Source organism: Panthera onca, chromosome B4, assembly GCF_046562875.1.
Source record: "Panthera onca isolate mPanOnc1 chromosome B4, mPanOnc1 haplotype 2, whole genome shotgun sequence".
NCBI lineage: Eukaryota > Metazoa > Chordata > Mammalia > Carnivora > Felidae > Panthera > Panthera onca.
Window position 1 is genome coordinate 65180227 of NC_138345.1, and position 15911 is coordinate 65196137.

The 15911-nt window shown below is 35.8% G+C and overlaps 1 protein-coding gene across 3 annotated transcripts in view; it reads right to left on the reverse strand.

Annotated features, from left to right (window-relative positions):
- SYT10 (synaptotagmin 10) overlaps positions 1-15911 on the reverse strand; it is a 66502-nt gene that overhangs the window by 26678 nt on the left and 23913 nt on the right. For all 3 annotated transcript variants that reach the window (XR_009617348.3, XM_060657946.3, XM_060657945.3), the window contains exon 3: positions 5919-6486. Coding sequence is in view for 2 of the 3 variants with exons in the window: in XM_060657946.3 (XP_060513929.2) it covers positions 5919-6486 (568 nt within the window). In the remaining variant the exon portion in view is untranslated. The remainder of the gene's footprint in view (positions 1-5918; positions 6487-15911) is intronic.

Here is a 15911-nt window from a genome sequence, read left to right on the forward strand (position 1 = left end):
TATGATAGACTCTATTATTTTGAATTTAATTTTAATTTGATTTTATATTGCAGCAAAGATACTTCCTATATATTCTTGCAAAATGATCTGATATCAGACTAAAAGATCTGATAGGTTTATAGGATTTATTTGCATCATGTAAGTTAATAATAAATTAACGGTGGCCCATTAACAGATGTGGTATCTGTGACACTCCAGAGATGAAATAGAAAATTAGGAATGCTTAAGGAGGAGCAGATATGGGTTCACTGTCCCAGTCTGCAGGCCTATGACTATAATCCTGCCTGCTGCACTCCGGAGATGTAGCGGGACAGCCCCTGACCAAAAAGGTCTTCTCTCTCCCACCTTGCCTTTCACCACAGTTTTTTCTTTAGAAGAAGGTTGGAATTTTGCCATTCTTTAAAATGTTACTGGCTAACCCATTATTCCATAGTTTAGCAAACTTTAAAAGGGAATTGATAGCTAAATGCAAACAAAGCAAAACAAAACAAAAACCAGCATTATTTTGATCCTGGGATAGACCCAGGATGCTCAGAAAAATTAAAAATATATCACTAGAAATAAGAAAACAAATTAAAAACAATTTTTTAAACATTTAAAGAAATTTTAGTCACGGACATTAAAATACATTACTTCAAACTCAAGCTCAGCTAGTACATTTAGTACTCTGGTTGGTACAATGAACATAACAGTTTCTTTCAAACTTGACAGATCCTTAGTTAAAAGATAATAGATTCAAGTACTTTATAGCTGTAAACTAGGTCAGTGTGGTTATGTGCATATACCCTTTTTTCCTGTGAGAATTCTTGTCTAGAACATCGTTGGTGCTGAAAAAAAATGTTCATTGAATAGATGAGTAAATAAATATGTAAGATAAAGTTAGTTCTAGTAAAAAAATAAAGACAAGCTTTTCTTTAGCTATACTTTCAGTGGCTTCTTGAGTGTGCATGAGATCACTATATTTAAATATTCAAAATACATCAGTCTTTATACTGATTGACTTTTTGAAAATAAGTGAATTAAAAATTTGAAAAATACACTTTTACATAGCTTAAAAAGTAAATGTGTATAAAGCCTACATTGCAAACGTATTCTACCATTTTTGCCAACTTTCTATATTAGTGCAAGAGATGACTGGCTTGCCATATTTCCGATATGTAGTAGGATGATCCCTAAAGTGAAAATTAATTTTTTGTAAAGAATTAAGGCATACCTTTTTTTTTATTTCCTTTGCCATTCAATCTTAAATTTTAAAAAACTCTGATTCCTGATAAAAATGTTAATTCTTGTATAGACATAATTAGTAATTAAATTGTGAGTACAAAATATGTTTCAACCTGATGGAGTTTTGACAATAAAATATTCCTGCTTTATTTTACATAAGAATTTATGCCACAAAGTTTTTCATTTTTTCTTACAGAAGGTAGTTGATGTTAACAAATAGAACTAAGAAAATATTTATTAATTTGTAATCAATAGGGTACAATACTGCATTGTTTTTTCCCTCTGGTAGTGGCAGATTTATACTTACAAACATTCTCACACTTGACCTTGTGTGAAAATTTGCTATGTTAATTTATTCAACAGGTATTTATCGACTAATCACTAAGTGCTCATATATGCTGAGAAGAATATAAGAGGTATACAAGGTGATTTCTGTCTTCCAGCTCAGAGGGAAGGGGAAGACATGAGACATCTACTCAGACAAGGTATAAATATGTGCTACAGACAGCGCTTCCATCGGCAGATATTAGCTTCTTTCCATTTCCATGGCTACCAGCCTACTCCAGTCTCTATTTCATTTAATCTAGACTCCTACCTGGACCCCTCCATTTCATGATCCTTTACTCCTACCCACTGTACACACTGAAGCCATATAGGATGATAGCTCCACTAGTTTTATTCTCCTGATAAAAACAAATATAAATTCCCACAGCATTAAAGGGCTTACTGATTGTAGTTTAAACAGAACATTCTACTTTTGGTTCCCTTTAGTCCCTCTTCATCTCATATTCCACACAAGTCTACTATTTTCCCCCTGAAAACGTGCTAGTCTTGTTTATTTCCTTTTCCTCATGCTGTTTCCTTGTCAAGGAACATCCCTTTCCTTTATTCAGAATTCTATCATCCTCCTATGGTGGTCTTATAAACCATTTTCATATTAGACATAGTCTGCATGAGAGGAGAGAGAGAGAGAGAGAGAGAGAATGTATGTGTGAACAAGACCGTATTTGTGGAGGTTTTCAGGAAAATGTTATATAGTATTATTTATACATTAACATATACTTTATTTCTTTGTTTCTTCTATTAAAGTTCTTGATCAAATACAAATTTATTAAATTTTATTAAATTTGTATTTTACTAAAGTATAAACTTTGTACATAGGTGATATTCAGTGAATTCTTATGTAATCAAATTGAAGTTGTTTGAATCTAATGCCATAGGAAAAAAGTCAATTTCATTTAATGAACTGGCCTAGGAAGATTTTTTTGAACAGGGCCTTGGACAGGCATCTGGATATATGGAAAAAAAATTGTGACAGATACTCTAAGATGAAAATTTTTTGGAATAAGACACATAAAATAATTAAAAACAACAATCACAAAAAAGCAGCAACTCTTATTTCCATAGAGTTCTATATTAATAATTATGTCATTGGCCTGAAGAAGAAAAAAGAGGTCCATGGCATTTACATCAATTGATGTTAGTAAAGCAGGAGATTCATTAAACATTAAAGATATATCAACTATTTCAAGTTGGTGACAAAAATTTTTTTTACTAAATTTTAGAATTTTTAACTTGGACGTTTGTAGTATATAAAGGCACTCTCTAAAATACACATGATTGGGGCACCTGGGTGGCTCAGTCGGTTAAGTGTCCGACTTCGGCTCAGGTCATGATCTCACGGCTTGTGAGTTTGAGCCCTGTGTTGGGCTATCTGCTGACAGCTCAGAGCCTAGAGCTTCTTCAGATTCTGTGTCTTTCTGTCTCTCTCTGCCCCTCCCGCGCTCACACTCTCTCTCTTTCAAAAAAAAAAAATAATAAATAGAAAAAAAAATACACATGATTATCTCAGTATGAGAACCTTAAATTATAAGAATGGTTTTTCTAGATCTGTGTTTACTTAACTAGGTATTTATCTATATTTATCATTAGTGTCTCATAACATAAAGATAGCTAATATTTTAATTCAAATATATGTTTTATCTGTTACTTAAATTCTTTTATATCTCTGTTCACATAGTTGGATCACCTTTGCAGGTTTCTACAAAACTTGGGTGAGTGAGGGCATATGACTACATTTCTTTCTATCTCTTTCCTTTTTTCTCCTTCTTTGTAGGAAGCTCTGTATTTCTGTATGAAATTACTTGAAGTTAAAAGTGTGTAAGAAAAGATAGTCACTTAAGCAATTTCAACCCATATTGTTTTCATTAATCTGAAATATAAAATTGCTTAATGATTTTTCAAAAGCTGACGAGAAGCTTTAATTAAACACTATGCTACGCATAAAGATGATACTAGCATATATTGTGAACTTGGGTCCCATAGTCAAGAAATGTAGGTTTCATTACGATCTTCCTAAAAGAAAACCCGTAAATGTATCTAGAACAATATGTACCTCAATGTTCCAGTTACAGAGAAATGTCATTTGGCTAGAATAATTTAATAATATATTTTATTATTACCCACTTATATTTGTATCCAGAATATTGAAGCGAAAATGTGTATAGATGTGGTAATCAGAATAAAGGTACCCCCAGAGATGGCCACATCCTAATTTCTGGGACCTATGAATATGTTACCTACATGGCAAAAGGACTTTGCAGATATGATTAAGATTATGAATCTTGAGATGGGGAAATTATCCTAGATTTTCCATATGGGCCCAAGAACATGCTTTAAAACAATTTTTTGCATCCTTAAATATTTAGAACATGCTAAACCCATACTAGGCACTTAGCAAATATTTATTGAATGAATAAAAAAGAAGGGATAGTTTAAGATTGGGGCATCAAGAAAGAAATAACCTAACAATTAACTATTATCTGCATTTGCAGATTTTCCACTATAGGAATATAAGTAATAAAGTAAAAAACAACATGAAATTAAAAGAGCTCCAATGTATCTTTGAAATATGATCCGGTTTCAAAATTTCTTCTTTGTTCCCTAATAAATTTCACAGTGGAAACCAAGAAATAAAGACCCAACAAGTGAGAATGTTATGATGATGCAATTCAACAAACTGGAAGTATAAAATTTTAAATGATCTTATCTATATCATTCTTAGTGAAAATATAATGACCCCAAATTCTGGTTTTCATTAGTAAAACATTGATGGCGGAAAAAGTAAAAGGAGTACTCTTGGGGCACCTAAGTGGCTCAGTCAGTTGAGCATCCGACTCTGGATTTCAGCTCAGGTCATGATCCCAGGGTAGTAGGATTGAGCCCCGAGTTGGGCTTCGCACTGAGCATGGAGCATGCTTAAGATTCTTTCCTTCTCTTTCTCTCCCTTTGCCCTTTCCTCTGTTGACATACTCTCTCTAAAAAATTAAAAAACAGGAGCTACTCTGTATTAAAATATAATTTCCTATTTTTATTTTTTAATATATTTTAAAAAAATTATCTTATTTTTAAAATTATCCCTTATCTCTAGTAAGGACTTCTACATTTTAAGCTTATAAATTTTGGTAAAATTTCGACAAAAGATGGTAAATACTTAAAGACAACCTGGTGGTAAAAAATTAAATGTACCCATTTAAAAACCAACAAATCAATACAATTCTGCAATCTAACCTAAGTGACCAGTTTTCTAATTCCAATTCCATAATTCTATCCTAGATACATAAGCTTAAATAAAACAGATTTGTGTAAATAAGAACATAACAATTTTTAGTATACCAAAATTTATGCCTAACTCAAATGTCCAACAGTAAGAGAATGGTTAGGTAAATAGATCATATATTTAAACATTATACAATAAAACAAATGTAACATAAAAGAAAATCAGTGGGAAAAAATTTAAACGTGGTTTGAACTATTTATTTATTTATTTACTTATTTATTTATTTAGAGAGAGAGTGGAGGGACAGAGAGAGAGAGAGAGAAAGAGAGAGAGAAAATCCCAAGGAGGTTCAGTGCCATCAGCACAGAACCCAACACATGGCTCGAATCCACAAACCATGAGATCATGACCTGAGCCTAAATCAAGAGTTGGATGCTTAACCAAGTGGGCCACCCAGGTACCCTGAAACTTAGTTTGAACAATAATTTCAAAACATGTATGGAAAAAATTTACAAAGCAATATACCATTATATTATATGTAATTGGTAGCATTATGGAGTATTTTATTTTGTATTATGTTTTTTACTGTTTTCCAAATTTTCAATATTAAAGTTATTATTTTATATTAAGAGAAAGAGTTTTGTATTGTAAAACAAAAATTCTAATATAAACAATCACTTCTGCTCATTCAACATTTCAAATTCTGTAATTGTGTCTATTCCATGAAACCTTCTGAAGAAATGGGCTGTTTTAGACTAAACCAAGGGCTTTTCCAAATATCATCAAAGTACATTTTAGGTTTGATCTGAGGAACAATATCTGAAATAATGAAAGTCACTCAATATTAACTATGAGGAAACTGAGTGCTGGGAATAGGTTATAAAATAAACATTTTACAAAAGAAAAGAACTACTATTTTTGTTAACTTACAAGAGCTGGGTTTTTTTATTTACATAGTCACTAATATCATGTAAGTGCCTAAATTATTATTACATACGTAATCAAATCCTACCTTTGCACGTTCTTAATACATAAATTCCGTAACTTTGTAAACTCATTTCAATAAGTTGAATGATAATTAGTTTTATATACTACTACAGGTGAAAAAAAATAGTTTGGTGGAATTATTACTTACTGTGGTAGCACAATGAATATCCTTCCACACTGTGGCTTCCCTGGAGAGATCAGAGACTTCAAACAAATTATCAAGAATCACTTCCCCAATCATGTCATGTCTAGAAAATCTGTCAAAATCATATACACTGAAATGTAGTTTTCGGTTGCTTAGTTGATCATATGCTACAGGAAACTGAAAAGTTTCATCAAATAGAGGATTTAAAGTCTTTCTGTGCACACGGGTCTGAAATTTCTTTTTCCTATCTGGAAGAAGATACATCTTCACATAAGGGTCAGAAGTGCCTGTGAAGTCTTTAGCAGGGAGATCTAAGGCTTTGATAATTTTAACAATCAGAAGTTCATTTTCATAGTCATACTGGAGGGTGAAGTTAAGTTTCCCACAGGTTTTGACATCTTCTTCCCTGTTGCCCTCAGAGTCAACGGATTTCTGTTTGTAGAGCTCTGGTTTTATCCTCCCAATGCTGGTTGTTGTTTCTCCTCTTTGTAAAACTGGTTCTGTGCCCATGCTAAAATCAACACTGGAAACCTGCATTTGCCTTGGTAGGTGTCTCCTGAAGGAATTGTGGCTGTATATACACACATGTACACACAAGATAATTTAGGTAGATCATTTTGACGACAACATTATACAGTGGCATATAAACTCTCCCCCACCCCAGGATAATGAAAGCATTGCATTTGTATAAATAGAAAAACGGATGGACACACATGCATGCACGCACACGCGCGCACACACACACACACACACACACACACACACAGAGCTACTTTCGAAAAACCAGAAATGCAATAGTCAAAGGAAAAGACTTCTAAAATTATAGAAACATCTGAAACACTCAAATGTACATTTTTATGAACTTTTGGAATTTTTACTCTCAATCATAAGGACATAATTAAAAACAATTGTGAAGAAACACAGTTACAAAGTTTAGTATTCCACAAAATACCACAAATCATAAATCATCTGGTTATATCTTGTTGTAATTTTTGTGTAGACAAATCATGTTGATGACTGGTTTCTTTATATCTAGATTTTTTGCATCTCATGAATTTTGTGTTTTCAGTGACTGCCCCATTACAATAAAAAACATAAGTCCACCTATTCTAATACTATTTAATTATTCCTAATACTTAAGGAATTATTCCTAATGCTTAAGATAACTAAATGAATATTTACTTGTGAAAAGAATATATAGTGGTGACAGCCAAAATTAGTACATTTTCCTTTTTTCAACATGGAGTGGGCTTCAGAAATTCTAAGGATTAAAAATATACACTTTTAGAATTTGGGTCCAACCTAATAGAGTTTTTTAGAATTCAAACTGACTTTCCTTTATCACTGTTACTATTCATCTAGTCAACATTTCTGAAACATTAGCTATATCAACTTACCATTGTCTTGTAAATGTGACTTGCATTAAAATCTGCTTCTCTTCTACTTCATCTGTGATTTCTGGTATGAGCCGTGTCAACTTATGTGTCTCCTCAAGGCTTAGTCCCAGGTCTTTAGTTCTTTATTCTCCTTAGTCTCTCCAGTAGACTAATCATCAATTCTTGAACTGTAACTGTCATCTTAAATCTGGTGTTTCCCTGCATATATCTTAGATATGTAAACTTCTAGTCCCATATTTACACATCTCTAAGGGAGATTTCTAAATGGATATCTTAATTTTTCCCCAAACTCAAGCAAAATCATTTTCTGCCTTTTGCTCTCAAACTAGTTCTCCCTTCCACAATCTCAGACAATAGCTCTAACATATTTATCAGCCACTTGTGCTTGGGAATCTGCAGTATGCTCTGAATCACATTTCCTTCATTCATGAGATTTACTCAATTTTCGAAATCCAGTTGATATTTGCTTTGAAACATTCCATATACTCGTCCATTCTGTTCCATTTCTATTGCTACTCAGTCCAGATCCTCATCAACTTCTGTTTTGCTTTCTATACTAGTCTTTGCCTGACTCTCCTTTCAGCTCTCTCTTACACTTAATATCTATCTAGCACTTACTTTAAAATCCTGTATTCACTTCTGTTGTCTGTTACATCAGATCTACATTTTTTACAGTAAACACTAAGTAATACTGAGGACATTGGTTTAACTAATACTTGATTCATTGATGCACACATAAGGACTGATTTAAGAGGGATAAAAAAAAATGAGTGAATATCCAGAAGTAAGATACCTAGCCATGTTACCATTTGAGCAGTAATTTGAGGAGCTGAGGATGTTGAACCTAGAAAGGAGAGGAATCTGTCTTCTAATTTCTAAAGGGCTGTCATGGCAGAATTAATAAGAATCTATGGAAGTTACAGGTAAAGATGGACTTTGGCTTAATATAAGGGAGCATTTAAAAATATCTACAGTTGTCCAGGGGTGTCTGGGTGGCTCAGTTGGTTGAGCGTCCGACTTCAGCTCAGGTCACGATCTCGCGGCCCGTGAGTTCGAGCCCCGCGTCGGGCTTTGGGCTGATGGCTCAGAGCCTGGAGCCTGCTTCCGATTCTGTGTCTCCCTCTCTCTCTGCCCCTCCCCCGTTCGTGCTCTGTCTCAAAAATAAATAAACGTTAAAAAAATTTTTTTAAAATAAAAAAAATAAATAAAAATATCTACAGCTGTCCAAAATGGTGTACATGAAGTATAGAAACCAAAGTTAGATGTTGAAGAAAAAGGTTTATGCCTCAGGTTGAGATGTTAGACTTCTGTTTTCTAACACAATTTCTACGATTCTCTATCATTCTATGATTCTTTAATAATTTTATTCATGATATCATTATGTATATTAATAAAATGGAATTTTATTATGTAAATTATGTTATGTAAAATCAGAATTATAATCTGAGGTGTTCCAAATTTACTCTCTTACGTTTAATTAGCTTATTTTCTATTCTCAGGACGGAAATATTAAACAACTATTTAAATACCATAAAAATGGTATAGCTAATCCCATTCTAATTCTTGATATTCTTTAGTGCTAACCTGGTATTGGAATATCATTTTTTCCTTAAGCTTCTATATCTATTCCTTATATAGAATCAGGGGCTTAAATTGGGGTCAGGCCACCATTGGAGAGTATTTGTGAAAATAAGAATAATTTTAAAAAGAATACAAGTAGTATATGTTCTGAATTATTAAAGGGGTCTAATATAATTTAGTTATATATTCAGTGTTCTTAAGCAATTTAGAATATATTGTTGAATAAATATTTCTGCCTAAATCACTTTCCCTTATGTAATGATTTTCATTTTTAAAATATTTATTTATTTATTTATTTATTTATTTATTTATTTATTTATTTATTTTTAACGTTTATTTATTTTTGAGACAGAGAGACAGAGCATGAACAGGGGAGGAGCAGAGAGAGAGGGAGACACAGAATTGGAAGCAGGCTCCAGGCTCCGAGCTGTCAGCACAGAGCCCGACGCGGGGCTCGAACTCACGGACCATGAGATCGTGACCTGAGCCGAAGTCGGACGCTTAACCGACCGAGCCACCCAGGCGCCCCTTTACTTATTTATTTGTAGAGCATGTGCATGAATGGGGGGGAGGAGCAGAGGGAGAGAGAGAGAGAATTCTAAGTAGGCCCTGTGCTGCTAGCATGTAGCCTGATGCAGGGCTCCATCTCATGAACCATGAGATCATGACCTTCACCAAAATCAAGAGCCAGAGGCTCAATCAACTGAGCCACCGAGGAGCCCCTGTAGTGATATTTAAAGAAAATTTTTGTAAGCAAAATTCCCCCAAAAGTTAATTCCTTATTTCTTATAAATTGATTCCATAATTTTACCCTCATGCTTTTTGATATAACAAAATTTTAATCTTCTAACCTCTCCCTAAAAATCAGCACTTTCTTTATGTCTGTGAATATAATTGTACAGCTGTAAAGCCCCTCTGGCAAGAATCAAAGATTAGTAATGTTCTTGTTCTAGTAAGCCAGTGCCCTAATTATAGGGTAAATAGTGCATATTCTAAGTCATAGTTTAGCTAGTCAGTTAAGAGAAGCTTTAATTATTACAATGTTAAACTATTGCCATAATAAAACAGACCTTTTTCTTTTTGCTTCCCCTCCCCCCCCCCTTTCCTTTTTCTCTTTTGGAATGATATGATAAGTGGCTAGTCTCACAAATATCCAGCCAATCAAAGTATAGGACATTTTACTATTACTGAGCCCATTCTTACCCTTCAAACCTAGGATGGCACCACCCAACTATTTCTCCAATAGAGAAGGAAAAACTTTCCCTACCTTGCCTAGAATATCTGACAGCAGCTAGATAGATCAAACTTAACTTAATGCCATAGGAATAGCATGCATTACCATGGTGATTTTCAAATATTTATTACCAACAGATCCCTTCCTTCAACGAAATCAGAAGCCAGAAGTTGAATATGTAAAGATAGCACTGCTCTGGTTGACGTGTGGGTAGAGTCCTGGAATTTCACTGGAAACCAAGCCAACTTTTCCCTACTACCCAGAAGAAAGTGCTTGAAGATCCTAACACTGAGATGAGGTAGGCAAAGTGCTGGACTAGAATCAGACAGTTTGCTCCCAGCTTCCCTATAAAATAAGAGCAACTTTGGGCAAGTCACTTAACTTGTTTGGGCTTTCCGCTCCTTACCTATAAAAGAGTCCTTTCACATTGTGAAGACCCAGTGAGATATTAGATGACTGAAAACTGTAATTTTTCATCTGATAGTATCATTACAATTCAGGATACAAGGAGCTAAGGTGCAAATGCCATACTGAACTCTCTGGTTCTGATAATCTCAAGTCTAGGGTTGCTGTTTGGGGGTGCACAGATGGCACAAAGTCATTCCTGTGGGAGTATGTCCTGCAGCCACTGCCCTGGACAACACAGACTCTCTGATTAACTCACTTCTCAGCACCTACCAGTTCTCTTCTCCTTAAGTGGGAAACCTTTATCCTCCTACTCTTAACTGTAGTGCCTTTACCATCTGTTCAGTTTACCTTAGATATTGCTTGAGAAATCAGAGAGGAACAACAAAAATATATTTAGCAGCACTTTATTGATTTATTTTAATATGTTTATATGGAATTCATCTTTCCTTGTTTTTTGTTGGTATCAAAGTTTGTATCAGAGACTGTCAGCATATATTAAAGGTTATAGCCCCATTTCATAGTTAAGAAGTCTTGAAAAGTAAGACTAAATCAAGTTTCTGGTAAAGTAAGTTTTCATCTTTATTTGTTTCCTATTCTATTCAATTCGAAACAAGGATTCACTCAATACAGGCACAAAAATAACAGGCAGAGCACCACATATACGAAGGCAGACTAAGTTGTATAATATGTCACAATGAATTTTTAAAATAAAAATTGGAAGGGAGCCTGGGTGGCTCAGTCCACCAGCATCCAAGTTTTGATTTCGCGTCAGGTCATGATCTTATGGTTTGTGACTTCGAGCCCTGCGTTGGGCTCTGCACTGACAGTGTGGAGCCTGCTTGGGATTCCCTCTGTCCCCCGCTCTCTCTGCCCCTCCCCTGCTCACATACTGTCTCTCAAAATAAATGAATAAAACTTAAGTAAATAAATAAAAATTGGACATCAGCAAAATCCTCTATATCCTTAATCTCTTCTTTGAATGTTCTCACATTATTGCTCAGTAGAAACATGACTTTTCTCCAAGGACATGTTTCCTGTGTGCCCCTCTCATGTGGTGGCTGATGTTTTCCCTGCAATCCTGTTCCACTGGCCTGGAGGCCAGGCAGTCGTATATTCCTCTTGTTCTCCATTACCTCTTTGACACCATTCTCCCTTCATCCACCTCTCCCAGTGCTGGAGCTCAAGTCAGCAAGTCATATCCCCATTACTACTTATTGTTAGTAGTCTGTTGATTACTACATCACTCTCATTTAAGTCGTCATTATTTCATTTCCTGCTCCACTAAAATACTGCCTTTGACAATGTTTTTGTTCTAACTGCTAGCAATGCACATGTCTCTTCCCACCTTGTGGCCTCTAGGTTCCCTGAACTCCCCTTCTACCATGATGCTCTTTACTTACTCAAGCTACTACCATGTACATAGATTTTGTCATCATTAGCTGCAAACTCTCCAGAATCCCAGTGTCACGCATGCCTCTCTCTGATCAACACCCATTATCCTTCTAGCTCAGACCCTCTTACACTCCAACTCAGACAACCTTTCCAATTCACCAGAACCTCCAATCCATTTGTCTATACCACCATTTCATAATCCCTACTTCCCTGATGTCATTTCCCTCTCTTTACCCAGTTTTAATTTCATGGCTAATCAGTAGTCACTCTCATTAACACATCCCCTATTCCCTGTTGCTCCCTACCTTCTTAGTAGCAGGACAAAACTGTGGCTCTGGTTGAATTCAAGTCTCCATCATTTCTACACCTGCACAAGTGCAAGTGAATGCAATTGGAGAAATACATAAAACAACTCTCACTGGTCTACTTTATTTTTTATTTAGAGAGAGAGAGAGAAAGAGAGCACACGTGTGTGAATGCATGTACTTGAGTGGAGGAGGGGCAGAGAGAGAGGGGAAGAGAGAATCCCCAACAGTCTCCATGCTATCAGCTATCAGCATGGAGCCTGTCATGGGGTTTGATCTCACGAGAGATCAAGAGTTGGATGCTTAACCACCTAAGCCACCCAGGTGCCCCTCACTGCTCCACTTTAAATTTGTGACCACATTCCTCATGCAAACTCTAATGTAGCATAGCAATCCCTTCTCCCTCTCAACCTCCTGGATTCACAAGACGACTATTTCATACCTTCTCATTTTTCTACAAACCTCCATCACCACCTTCTTCATTCTTAGTCTACATTAAGGACCAAACTTTCCACTGCACTCAGAAAAAATTGAAGCAAAGAGCAGAAACCTTCCGCAGACTCCCACTATCATCAACCCTCTTATCAGCATTTGTACCTGTATGTTTTGCCTTGAAGCCAGTCCCTCCACTTATATACTAAATCCCATTTTTTCTCATGTTACCTTGAAGACTATTCCCTCTGCTTAATGCATTAATCCTCCCTCTCTGTTGAATCACTGCCTATCAGTATAAAAGCACACTATTGTTTCTCCCAACTTAAAGGAAACTTCTTTACACCACTTCCTCTCTCTGTACTACACTGTTTCTCTGTCACATTTGTAGCAAAACTCCTTGAAAGAGTTGAGGACAGTCTGTTTACTGTCTAATTGATTTCCTTCTATTTAAACATATTCTTTTTTTTTTTTATTTATTTTTAAAAAAAATTTTTTTTTTTCAACGTTTATTTATTTTTGGGACAGAGAGAGACAGAGCATGAACGGGGGAGGGACAGAGAGAGAGGGAGACACAGAATCGGAAACAGGCTCCAGGCTCTGAGCCATCAGCCCAGAGCCTGACGCGGGGCTCGAACTCACGGACCGTGAGATCGTGACCTGGCTGAAGTCAGACGCTTAACCGACTGCGCCACCCAGGCGCCCCTATTTAAACATATTCTAATTAGCTTTACATATGCCCAACTCCACCATAACCACTTAGAAATGTGAACAATGTCTTCCCCACTTTGCTAAGCTCCCAGGGCAATTCACGGTCTTCATCCCAACTGACCTTATTAGGGTCACTTAACAATTAATCATTCCTGGTTATTTACATACTCTGTTCACTTGGCTTCCAAGTTATACCTCTTGGCTTTTCTCCTGCTTTACAAGTCTCCATTTCTCAGTCTGTTATGCTCTTCCTGACGTCTGCAAACAGTGTATTGAAATTATGTTTCCACATCTGTCTTCCATTCCTCAACCCGTGTGCTAGACTGTAGTCTTCATAACAGCAGAGACTAAGTATTATTCACCTTTTCATGAATTTCATAATAACATATGCTGAGACTCAGGAAATGTTAATTGGAGTTTGTATTAAAACAATTTACCCTAGGGGCGCCTGGGTGGCTCAGTCAGTTAAGCATCCGACTTCGGCTCAGGTCATGATCTCACAGTTTGTGAGTTCGAGTCCTGCGTCAGGCTCTGTGTTGACAGCTCGGAGCCTGGAGCCTGCTTTGGATTCTGTGTCTCCTCCCCTCTCTTCCCCTCCCCTGCTCATGCTCTGTCTCTGTCTCTCAATAATAAATAAACGTTAAAAAAAATTTAAAACAATTTACCCTAATATTCCTGTGACTCATGAAATCAAACTTCCCAAGAATATTCTGTATTATAAAGAAGAGTCCAATCGATTCATAATTAGTGCTTATAAAGAGGAGATGGTATTTGTCAGTGCCAGAAAACAAACTCTCCAAGTTTGAATTTATTTTATAAGGTTTTGTCTTTGACCTTGGTTCAAAGAGCCATCCCACTTCAGAAAAGAAGTTAGTGTATTTATCAAATACATGTTTCATGAAAAGGGTTATTTAACCATTTCATGGTTAAATGGTTAAACCATGAAATGGTTTCATGTACAGCATGTTTCATGAAATTTTATTTCAAAGAGATAGTTCTCAGTTCTCTCAGTTTTGGGTAAATACTGCTTCTTGACATCCTAGCTAGGTTTATATCTTTTATACTCTCCCTTTGTATAACATCTTGCTTTCCATTACTTACAGTGCCCTGGAATGGATAATTGCAATTTCTGCTTTTAGGAGGAATTTAATTGAAAAAAAAAATCTCTTAAAGAAAACTATACAATCCAGTTTTATGTATTTTTATATAATTCTTTCATTTCTCTTATATAATGATTTTAAAAATTACTTTTGTAAGCAACCATACATAGCTGATTGTAAGTCCATGAACACATATAAGACAATTTCTTCCTATGCACATTTTCCTGCTTTTGTTAATGTTCAGTTGGCTCTGCCATTAGGTTTCCCAATTATTTTTCAGTAGGTATTTAGAATCCTAACAGTGGCTAACCTATATAATTCCTCATCTTCAACAAATTACTTTCCACTTACTATTCACCTCTTCTCTATACCATTAATGAATGCACAGAAAATTGGCCCTCAAACTCATCCCTGGGAGTATACCATCATTAACTTCTTTCTAATATGGGCAGTTTATTTCACCACCTGATGCTGTTGTTAAAAGAGCACAGAGAAGTGGAGACGACCCCAATCAGAAGCATCACTTGACACTTATTCTCTATCTACACAGTGATAGAAATTAGGAGCGCATAAAAGTAGGCTACACAGCCTTGTTCTCCTGAGAACTTAGCATCGAGTTTGGCAAATAGCTAGAGCTAAATATTAGGACAATAGATAATTGCTAGATTGTAACTATGGCTTCAAATGATAAAGGGTAATAGCTCATAATTGGGCAGAGAAGGTAGACTCTGAGATGCATTTTCCTTAAACATCTTACAGTAGATAAAAAAGAGGTCACCATCCCAGATGAAGGAAGCACAAAAGCCAAAATGCAGATGCAGAGAGGTGGGGACAGTCAAAAGATCAAGCACTCCTCTGGTGGACAATCATGAAGTATCCATTTGGATCAATAGGATGAGGTCATCAAATTCATTTAATGATTTTTTTTTTAGACCAACAAATATAACCTGAGTTCCTACAGTACTTTGTCTAGGTGTCAAGAGCAATACACAAGTGAATTTGGCGTTTTCTGCCTAAGAAAGCAGCATAGAGCTCTATGTGTGGGGGAATATGGAACCATAATGCTTGAATGGTAGCTTGGTATCATCAAATTGTAATTGTTTGAATGGCAGGCTTTTATTTATTTATTTATTTTTTAAATGTTTATTTATTTTTGAGACAGAGAGAGAGAGAGAGAGAGAGAGACAGAGTGCGAGTGGGGGAGGGGCAGAGAGAGAGGGAGACACAGAATCCGAAGCAGTCTCCAGGCTCTGAGCAAGCAGTCAGCACAGAGCCTGATATGGGGCTCAAACCCACGAATGGCAAGATCATGACCTGAGCCAAAGTCGGACGCTCAACCGATTGAACCACCTAGGCGCCCCTGAATGGCAGGCTTTTAAAAGGTATAGGCTACACTCATAATGACTAAAATGTCACAGTGTTTTTTATAAGGGATC